This window comes from Chiloscyllium plagiosum, chromosome 13, assembly GCF_004010195.1.
Source record: "Chiloscyllium plagiosum isolate BGI_BamShark_2017 chromosome 13, ASM401019v2, whole genome shotgun sequence".
Taxonomy (NCBI): Eukaryota; Metazoa; Chordata; class Chondrichthyes; order Orectolobiformes; family Hemiscylliidae; genus Chiloscyllium; species Chiloscyllium plagiosum.
The window spans coordinates 52,327,424-52,338,803 of NC_057722.1; the positions used below are offsets into that span (position 1 = coordinate 52,327,424).

The window sequence follows — 11,380 nt, forward strand, 5'->3', positions numbered from 1 at the left end:
GAGGAGGAACGGGGAGGGGGGAGGGGGAACGGGGAACGGGGAAGGGAGATGGGATATCTGGGGAGGGTGAGTCAGAAATAGGGCTGGGGGGTGAGTCAGAGAAAATTGTACAGCACGGCAGCAGATTCTTCAGTCTAACTCATCCATGCCAACCAGATCCCTAAATTAACCTAGTTGTTTACCAGCATTTATAGTAAATGATCATGGTGTCATACACTGATGCGATATACTGAACAAACCTGGATTGCTGTAAAGTCTTTAATCTTTTGGAATAGGTTGCAGGTGCAGGTTGAGATGTAAATCCCAGGACTTCTTTCAAAACACATTCCAAAGATAAATTAAGGTTTTATAAATAAAAAGGTGAGATCTCAGCCAAATTCGGTTCCCATGGGGATGGGCTCAACTGGGACCTTGGGTTCATGTCACATGTCAGGTTACCCCACTGCACCTCTCAAACACACTTATATACTCACACAGATCCTCTCTCAGGTACACACACACACACACACCACCCCACACTCTTACCCGTGCGCACACCCTCTCACAGGCATATACTTCATCATATTTGCACATGCACACACTCTCTCCCCCACCCCCCACGCACACACTGTCTGTCCCTCGCACAGGTGCACACACACACATAAGTCTATGGAGTGAATTTGCATTTGCAGAAACATTCTATTCAAAAAGCATACAATCTGCAGGTAGTCAATACTTTTTATAATCCATGTGACATTTTATAAATTTCTACTTTGTAAATAGAACCAGTCTGACTCAAGATTGGAATACATACAGATTCTAACCTCACACCTTTATTGCATTGTCTGAGCTAAGATGTCACCTTTTTTTAGAAAACCTGAAGTTATCTTGGAAATGTGACTTGAAAGAAGTTTCGGGATTACAATGAATTGTAATCTGCAACCCGTTCTAAAAGATGAAAGACCTAACAGCAATCTAGGTTTGTGCAATATATCGCATCAGCGTATGACACTGTGATCTTTTGCTATAAATTCTATGTCCTATGATCCTGGTCCACTAGCTACCTGACAATAAATATAATGTGGCATTGTATGGTTTTTAACTTTGTCCACCCCAGTCCAACACCAGCTCCTCCACATTTTTAAATGTTGTAATTGTATCAGCCTCCACCACTTCCTCTGGCAGCTCATTCCATACACGCACTACCCTTTGCATGAAAAAGTTGCCTCTTAGATCCTTTTAAACACTGTAGAGAATCTAATCTAAAAAAACCTATGCCCTATAGTTTTGGACTCCCCCACCCTGGAAGATAAAACCTTAGCTATTCACCCTGTTCATGCCCCTCATGATTTTATAAATCTCTGTAAGATATCAGCTCAGCTTCTGATGTTCCAGGGAAAATAGCTCTAGCCTATTCAGCTTCTCCCTGTAGCTCAAAGCTGTCAACATCCTTGGAAGTCTTTTCTGACCCCTTTCAACTTTCACAACATCTTTCCTATAGCAGAGAGATCAAAATTGAACTCAGGATTCCAAAAGTGGCCTAAACAATATCCTATACAACTGCAACATGATATCCCAACTCCTTTACTCAATGCACTGACCAATAAAACATGCGTAACAAATGCATTCTTCACTACCCTTTCTACCAACTCCACTTTCAAGGAACTATGAACATGCTCCCCAAGGACTCTAATGGCAACACTCCCCAGAACCCTACCATGAACTGTCCTGTCCTGTCCTGATCTGCCTTCCCAAAATGGAACAGCTCATATTTATTGAAATTAAACTTGATCTGCCACTCCCCTGGCCCATCGACCCATTTGGTCGAGTTCTCTTGTACTCTGAGGTAACTTTCTTCACTGCACCACCAGTTTTGATGTCATTTGCAAACTTAAAACTATCATAAGAAATTAAAGCAAATTTTATGAGAGTTCTCAGTTAGAATTCTGAATGTTGACTCTTGGTTAAACATTAGTTACTGTTACCACTGCATTGTCACAGGAATTTATTTTTGATTTCTTAGATTACAGCTTTTTCAACCTATTCACAAAAGATTTGCCCAGGGTTACAATACTCAAACACTTTGAAAGAATCTTACCAAACTGTAAACAGGTTGAATAACTGCCATTGAGTCAAAACATGCAAGGAAAACAATATTAAAAAGGATCAGAAGTGTACTGTTCATTCTTCACAATATTAAAAACACACATATACACACAGACACACAAAATATATCACCTTGTATGAATTATCCTTCAAAAATGTGAAATTCGCAAGATTGATAATTACAATTTTGAAAGCACTGTTTACTTACCAATTATGCTTAAGTGCCACTTAACATGGCAGTGATCTTTCTACTTATCTATTGGTCAACATGTTTAGGCATAGACTCTCCTAATAGGTAGTCCAGTAACTAAATAGGTCGAGAGTTAGTCTGATCATACTTACCCATCAGAAACCATATTCTTCTTCACCATGAATTAAAGGAGCCAATGAAAGTCATCAAGTTATCTTTAATAGAGTTGTACAGCACGGAAACAGACCCTTCGGTCCAACTCATGCCAACCAGGTATCCTAAACGAATCTAGTCCCATTTTCCAGCATTTGGCCCATATCCCTCAACCCTTCCTATTCATGTACCTATCCATGTACCTTTTAAGTGGTGTAATTGTACCAGCTTCCACCACTTCCACCAGAAGAAAGTGAAGACTGCAGATGCTTTTCCAGCACCACACTCTCCACCACTTCCTTTGGCAGCGCATTCCATACATGTACCACTCTGTGCATGAAAAAGGTGCCACTTCGGTCCCTTTTAAATCTTTCCCCTCTCGCCTTAAACCTATGACCTGTAGTTTTGGACTCGCTTACCCTGGGAAAAAGATATTGGCTATTCAACCTACACACGGCCATCATGATTTTATAAATCTTTTTAAGGACACCCCTCAGCCTCCGATGCTCCAGGGAAATTAGCCCCAGCCTATTCAGCCTCTCCCTATAGCTCTAGTATATTTAAGACAGAGATATGCAAGTTCTTGATTGCCAAGGGTATCAAAGGTTTCAGGGAGAAAGCGGGAAAATGGGCTTGAAAAACCTATCAGCCATGATCGAATGATGGTGCAGACTTGGTTTAATTTCTGCTCCTATGGTCTTAAACCCTCCAACCCCGGCAACATCCTTGTAAATCTTTTCTTCTTCCTTTCAAGTTTCACAACATATTTCTTATAACAGTGAGGCCAGAATTGAATGCAGTATTCCAAAAGTGGCCTAACCAATGACTTGTACAGCTGCAACACAATCTCCCAACTCCTATAATTAATGCACTGACCAATAAAGGCAAACGCCTTCTTCAATCCCTGTCCACCTGTGATTCCACCTTCAAGGAACAATGAATGTACACGCCAAGGTCTCTTTGTTTGGTAACACTCCTCAGGACCTTACCATTAAGTATATAAATCCTGTACTAATTTGCCTTACCAAAATGCAACACCTCACATTTATCTAAATTAAATTCCACTTGCCACTCCTTGGCCCATTGACCCATCTGATCAAGGTCCTGTTGTACTCTGAGATAACATTCTTCATTGTCCACTATACCACCAATTTTGATACTGTCTGCAAATTTACTAACCATTCCTCTTATATTCACATCCAAATCATATATATATATATTATATATATACACACACATATATAAAATATATATGACAAAAAACCTTCCACCACCACACTGTCTCCAACCTTCAAGCCAATTTTGCATCCAAATGGCTAGCTTTTCTTGAATTCCATGTGATCTTACCTTGCTAACCAGGAGTAAATGATAAATGGAAGTGGAGCCCAAAGAGAGGGACAGACAAAGGAATGGTCAGCCAGGGAGAAAGAAAGCTGTGAAAGGGGGACCACTAGTGAGTGAAAATGGGTTGACTGTAGTGACAGCAGCCCATGTGATGACGAGGCCTGGTGTGTGGGGGTGGTGGAAGGACATGGAATAAGGTATGCTGGGCCTAAAATTATTGAGTCATTTACTGATTGCTGTCATGTTGTCAAAGGACTCAATGTTGAAGGCTGCAGGGTCACAAGGCAGAATACTGATAGCAGTTGAAACTTTATTGCTGGAACAGCACAGCAGGTCAGGCAGCATCCAGGGAACAGGAGNNCTGACCTGCTGTGCTGTTCCAGCAATAAAGTTTCAACTTTGATCTCCAGCATCTGCAGACCTCACTTTCTCATCGAAGAATACTGATGGCAATCAAATGCTAGCTTAAATACAATTTAGCCTGTTTTTCTTTTTATTTCTTTTTTTTAAAAAAGAGACGCTGAAAAAATACAGCCACTGACGCAGGGGGATATTCTTCGCATTGGCACCGTGCTAGGGGATTGTGTAGACCAACTAACTATTCTTGGCCTCATCATGCCTGTCTCCTATGAGGAAAGGACAGATGTAACCAGTGTAAGTGATTTCATAAATATTTGATCATCTGTCCATGTATCATGTAGACTGCTTCCTCAGAGGTATTAAATTAGTCACTTATGTGCCAGATCAAGACTAGTTTCATCAAGGGCATAGAACATTTCGTTACTTAGAGTAATGTGTGTATCCCAAGGAGACCTGTAACAGCAGGGAGAAAGTAAAATAAATGTAAACATTTGAGCAATTCTAAAATTCCCAAAACATAATCTTGTATCTGTGTTTATTTCTCTATTTTAATGGTGTTAATGAAATCAACAGTATTCCACCAACATTAGCGTGAAATAGGAGCACAGACCCGAACTAACCTTTGGTATTTTCTCGAGTATTTCAAAGAAAGATAGAATCCCTGCAGTGCAGAAGGAGGCCATTTGGCCCAACGAGTCCACACCAAGCCACCTAGGAGCATCCCACCTTAACCTCATGACCCTGCATTACCATGGCTATCCATTTCGTCTTCACATCTCTGGACATTCCAGGGCAATTTACCAAGGGCCAAATCACCTAACCTTCTTATCTTTGTACTGTGAGAGGAAACTGGTGCACCCTGCAGTAACTCTGGAAGTTTACCCATGTAAACTCTGCATGGACAGTGGCTTAAGGCTGGAATCACACTGGCACTGTGAGGCAGCAGTACTATCAACAGTATCCGCATTGGCCACATTGCTCTAATACAGCAATAAACAATTAGAATGACATGTATATTTCACAAGTTGGATCACCTCAAAATGTAAAGTGTAAATATGTTTGACTTATCACTGCAAAAATTTTGTCACCCATGATATAGAATTCAGAAGGGCTTGCAAATATTCTGGAACAGAATTCTTAGTAAGCCGGACTATTTCCACTTCCCATCCCATACATACACATCACCTTTTGTTTATATATAAACAATGTGATTTAGAATAAAATATACTATTTCACGCAGATATGGCTCCTAATGATAGGATTTGGTGTGAAATTACTTGGTTATAACACTGGATGCCCAAAATCTACTCCCAGCCATACCCTTCACTTTGATGAATACAAATCCTCTCAATTTATTTAAACTGGACACAAACAATGGTTTGTCACCTGTGACAAAGGAGATTAGACCCTTCCCAAGATTTGTCCAACTGAGTTTAGAAATGGGATTATCAAAAATTGTCTGAAGATTACTTACAGCGTGGAAACAGGCCCTTCGGCCCAACAAGTCCACACCGACTCGCTGAAGCGCAACCCACCAGGACCCATTCCCCTACATTTACCCCTTCACCTAACACTACGGGCAATTTAGCATGGCCAATTCACCTAACCTGCACATTTTTGGATTGTGGGAGGAAACCGGAGCACCTAGAGAAAACCCACGCAGACACAGGGAGAATGTGCAAACTGCACACAGAGAGTCGCCTGAGGTGGGAATTGAACCCGGGTCTCTGGCGCTGTGAGGCAGCAGTGCTAACCACTGTGCCATCCACCCTGGAATCTCTTTTGTTACAGTTTTAACATGAACAACCACCAGAATTAACAAACTGTTGATGTATGACCAAATCCCTATTAACCAGCTATGTTATCCATCTTTGCCTGATATATTGCTTGTGGCCATGAGTATACAGAATAAAATTTAAAATATCAAGAGAAGAAAATGTTCTCAGATATAAGACCAATATATGAGGTGGATACATGCATATTCCAAACTATTTTATGGTGTTTTTCAAGGTTTCTCTGATCCAGCAACCATTGATAATGAGCTGAAGATCAATTCTCCAAGTGTCAATAACACTTAGGAACCTTCTCAAAATGGCAGTTCTTTACACGTCAAATGATCCAAACATGTGAATATTGCAGATATGTCTGTTTGGTGTACAATGTATACGTTCCAGCATACAATTGGTTCTGCTATAACATGAGTTTCTTCACCGTGATTTGGCTACAACACTATTGAAGAATTTAGACCATTATTTGTAGAACGTGAGCTTTCCTTACCTGTTTTGGTTATAACACGATTCCAGTCCCATTAGTTTAAATGGTGCTGCTATAATGCGATTTTCTGAAAATGCAGGGTTGCACTGGAACAGAACTATTGCACTATATCAGAACTGACTGTACCATGTTTCCCAAGAGTGAAAACCCTTCCTATTTCCCTTCTCATGAATGTAGGGATTTTGTGTTTTAAGTCAGCCAGTAAATCTGAATTGTCCACTTAAATCTGATTAGCAAGGACAGTTTGTTTAATCACAGAATTAAAAATAAGTGAAAATTTTTCCACATAAATAATGATTTTGAAAACTCTGAAATTTTGAGTAAACCTGAGCATAACTACATTTTATATTTCCAAAGGAAAATCTAATTTATTTCACGTTTGAGTTCAGATTGTAGGAAATGAAATTGACATGATACTGAAAGGTCAGAAGCAAGCGGAATCAAAGCTTCAGGAGTTGATATCTTCCAGATCAGATGAAGAGGAGTCTGGAAGAGTCTCCAGAGAACGACAAGCTGATATAGGACAGCAAATCCAGAAGGCTGCAGGTGATCTTAAGAGAAGCACTCAGCTCCTGAATACTTCGCTGAAACAGAGTCCACTTAGTCCTGATAACCTGACAAAAGTACAAGCTGACAGGTGAGATCCCAAGGTCCAAAGTTTACGTCTCAATGTACTTAAGCATCAACATTTTTGTCTCAGTAGATTTTCAAGTCCTTCATGACAAATTCTAATAGATTAGGTCAAAACATAAGGATTCGTATTTTTAGAATTTCTGTCAAGTGTTTTGTGCTTACACATGAAATAGATTTATTTTTCTACCTATAGTTTTATCGAACATGCATATGTCCAACACTAACCACTGACTTAATCCTTTACCACCTAATCCCTTTGATTTTCTGATTAGGGATAGTCAACATGGCTTTGTGCGTGGGAAATCATGTCTCACAAACTTGATTGAGTTTTTTGAGGAAGTAAGAAAGAGGATTGATGAGGGCAGAGCGGTAGATGTGATCTATATGGCCTTCAGTAAGGCATTCGAAGAGGTTCCCCATGGGAGACTGATTAGCAAGGTTAGATCTCACGGAATACAGGAAGAACTAGCCATTTGGATACAGAACTAGCTCAAAGGTAAAAGATAGAGGGTGGTGGTGGAGGGTTGTTTTTCAGACTGGAGGCCTGTGACCAGTAGAGTGCCACAAGGATCGGTGCTGGGTCCTCTACTTTTTGTCATTTACATAAATGATTTGGATGTGAGCATAAGAGGTACAGTTAGTAAGTTTGCAGATGACACCAAAATTGGAGGTGTAGTGGCAGCAAAGAGGGTTACCTCAGATTACAACAGGATCTTGACCAATGGGCTGAGAAGTGGAAGATGGAGTTTAATTCAGATAAATGAGAGGTGCTGCATTTTGGGAAAGCAAGTCTTTGCAGGATGTAGACACTTAATGGTAAGTTCCTAGGGAGTGTTGCTGAACAAAGAGACCTTAGAGTGCAGGTTCATAGCTCCTTGAAAGTGGAATCACAGATAGATAGGACAGTGAAGAGTGCGTTTGGTATGCTTTCTTTTATTGGTCAGAGTATTGAGTACAGGAGTTGGGAGGTCTTGTTGCAGCTGTACAGGACATTGGTTAGGCCACTGTTGGAATATTGCATGCAATTCTCGTCTCCTTCCTATTGGAAAGATGTTGTGAAACTTGAAAGGGTTCAGAAAAGATTTCCAAGGATGTTCTCAGGGTTGGAGAATTTGAGATATAGGGAGAGGCTGGACAGGCTGGGGCTGTTTTCCCTGGAGTGTTGGAGGCTGAGGGGTGACCTTATAGAAGTTTCCAAATTTATGAAGGGCATGGATAGGGTAAATAGGCAAAGTCTTTTCCCTGGGGTGGGGGAGTCCAGAACTAGAGGACATAGGTTTAGGGTGAGAGGGGAAAGATATAAAAGAGACCTAAGATGCAACTTTTTCACTCAGAGGGTGGTACGTGTATGGAATGAGCTGCTAGAGGAAGTGATAGAGGCTGGTACAATTGCAACTTTTAAGAGGCATTTGGATAGGTATATGAATAGAAGGGTTTGGAGGGATATAGGCCGAGTGCTGACAGGTGGGACTAGATTGGGTTGGGATATCTGGTCGGCATGGACGGGTTGAACCGAAGGGTCTGTTTCCATGCTGTCATATCTCTATGACTCTAATCCCATTACTTTCACTTCAAATTGGTTTTAACATACTATTGAATACAATAAACCATATAACTGTACCTCTTCCATCAATTTCCCTAAAACCTTTGCAGTTATTAATTATCTCATTATACAAGTCTACCTTTGATCTCCCAGTGTCCATTTATCTCTCACTTGAGCTGACGTCAAATGCTTTCTGAGCAGAAATGTTCCTTAAGTGACTAGCTACTGCAGAAATTTGCTTTGTAAATCCAATAACATTTCTGTTTAAATTGATTCTCTTTTTTTAAAGAGTACATCTCTTAACATTGGTTATTCAGGAGACATATTGAACTTTGAAGTTGACAATTTTGTTTTCATATGCTAGCGTTTGAAGAGAAGCTTTTAAAAGTCAACACAAGCATCAGAGGTCAGACAATGTAAATGAGGGGAAGCAGCAATGTCTGATTGTTAAGAGATATTACACAGAGAAGGCTTATCCGTTCCAAGCTAATAAGATTCTTTGATGTGGGTTACAAGACCATGTGCTCTATTTTTTTCATAAAAGTGCATAAAGAGTACTAGTACTCTAAGATCGCAAGCGAATATCATTCTTGCATTCCCAAGTCCTGTTATATATTAGCAGGAAAATTGGAATGTCAACATCAGGGTTTGAAAAAAAGGAGGCATCTAGATCCCTTTAAGCAGCAACTGAACCCTAGTACACACCTATGGAGCTTTATTTCAAAGTAAGTACACCATAGTATATGATACATACTATACGCTCAATACATCATTAGGAGTATTAATACTAATAGTATACACTACATGTCTATTTTCTGCATTATTAATACTTATATTCTTATAATAGGCAATTTGCTTTGGAAGTGATAAGTAACACCTTGCAGGAGCTAAATAATTCTGGAACATTTATTTCTCTACTGAATGTTGTCGAAAATGAGAAGAACGAAAAAATTAACACCCAAAATATTATCATCAGGTTAGTTTTGATACTCTTACAATTTATTACAGTGGACAACATACTTATTATCTATGTGACTAAATTATGTGATCTATACCTAGCTGGTCTAATTCAATAGATAACAGGCAATATACTGGAATAGCCACACTCCTCTTTTCTTGCAGTTAGAAATTCTAGGCCAATTATCTGCTCAAAATGTCACTAAGCACTCTATGTAGGTTATTGGGGTGGGAGTGTTGCAGACCGTACCGCCAGCTGATACATTGGTGATTATTTCAATTATATGTGCTTAAAACCAATGCTGCTCAGCTGTAGTTTTCTCACTTTGCATCATTCTTTGCCATAAAAAGAAAACAAACACGTAAATTGTGTAAATGAGTACAAAATCCATCGGTAAATGTTGGTTTAAAATCAAATTTGATCATAAAACTTAACTACATCAAACGTCTATCGCCTAATATCCCTTGTTTAAATGAATTGCTGTTGCTTCCCATAACCTCTTATTGCTATAGTTGGCTGAGTATTTGAGACAGTTAAGAATTGCAGAACTCTTAAATCTTTTGCTAGTTTTATGAGATGATTAATTTGATAGTAGGTTCAAGTTGTTTAAAATTCTCTCTATATGTATTGTTATGAAGCAGAGGTCAACACCCCTTTGTCAATTAAAACAAACACCCAGAGAAGCCTGCTTCACCTCGTAATCTGATAAAGTAGTATGACAAGTGGTATAACCTACCTCTCACCTCTAATCTGTTCTAAAGGAATGGTTAAATGTAATGAAATCCTTTTACTCACTCTACAATCAACTCGTAACAATTTATTTATCTAGCTCAAACAGTGAACAAATTAACAGAATAACTAACAAAGTGAACAAATCCTTTTAACTACTTATTCCTAAATAAAACAAGATTTTAATTGGATGCTGTTCAAATAAATACAAGTCCCACTTATATAACAAAGCAATAAATTAAAATGTAGTCTCTCAAAGTTTATACAGAATGTGTCTTCTGAAATGCTACACTGCCTCTCCAGTTTTCTTCTGCTAATTCTGCTGTCAGCCATGTTTCCTCTGTAATTTCTTCCGTTCTGAATGCCTCTCTCAGCTGAATTCTCATGTTAGCAATATTATCTAAGAATAGATGGTGCCTTTTAGAGAGTGTATAGATTTCTATAAGAGCGAGATATTTTTCTTCAGATAGCGGGTGTGCTCTCACTTAAGTTGGCAGTTAGTGTTCCCTGAATTTTCAAAATGCCTACATCTTTTATATCCTTGATGACCTATTAATTTATTTTCAATCAGATTGGTTCGGGTAGTCAAAATCATCAGATTTAAATGTGATAGGTTTTCAGTGTCTAAGGGCTTCGTTTAATTTAATTGGCTGATTCAAGTGAGTTATCAAAATAACAAAACAAGCCTAAGGTTTTCTAATCACACAGCCGATTATTACATGTTTCCATTTTAGAATTGTCTGTGCATCTACAGATGCTTGCAGACATCTTATTTAAATGCCCAAGTTTTGAAAAGCACTTTATCTCTTAAAAGGACCACAATTCTGTCCTCCTATCATTTAAAAAAACTCTCGCTTTCTGTCTTCTGTTTCATGAGTACTCTACATAAGCTTTGTAACAATATATATGAAGTTCTACATTTATCTTCCTCAGAAGACGATACGAAGATTGGTGGAGTTGTGAATAGTGAGGAGGGCTGTTGTCGGCTGCAAAGGGACTGAGATATGATGCAGAGCTGGGCTGAGGAGTGGCAGATGGAGTTCAACCCTGTCAAGTGTGAGGTTGTCCATTTTGGAAGGACAAATAAGAATGTGGAATACAGGGTTAACGG

At 39.3% G+C, this 11,380-nt stretch overlaps 1 protein-coding gene across 4 annotated transcripts in view; it reads left to right on the forward strand.

Moving 5' to 3' along the window:
- Positions 1 to 11,380, forward strand: part of iqcg (IQ motif containing G) — a 51,951-nt gene that overhangs the window by 6,082 nt on the left and 34,489 nt on the right. For 3 of the 4 annotated variants that reach the window (XM_043702388.1, XM_043702386.1, XM_043702387.1), the window contains exons 2-4: positions 4,288 to 4,426; positions 6,796 to 7,043; positions 9,430 to 9,558. In XM_043702388.1, the coding sequence (XP_043558323.1) occupies positions 4,288 to 4,426; positions 6,796 to 7,043; positions 9,430 to 9,558 (516 nt within the window). Of the gene's footprint in view, positions 1 to 851; positions 959 to 4,287; positions 4,427 to 6,795; positions 7,044 to 9,429; positions 9,559 to 11,380 lie in introns of all 4 variants that reach the window. The other variant, XM_043702389.1, reaches the window with a different exon arrangement.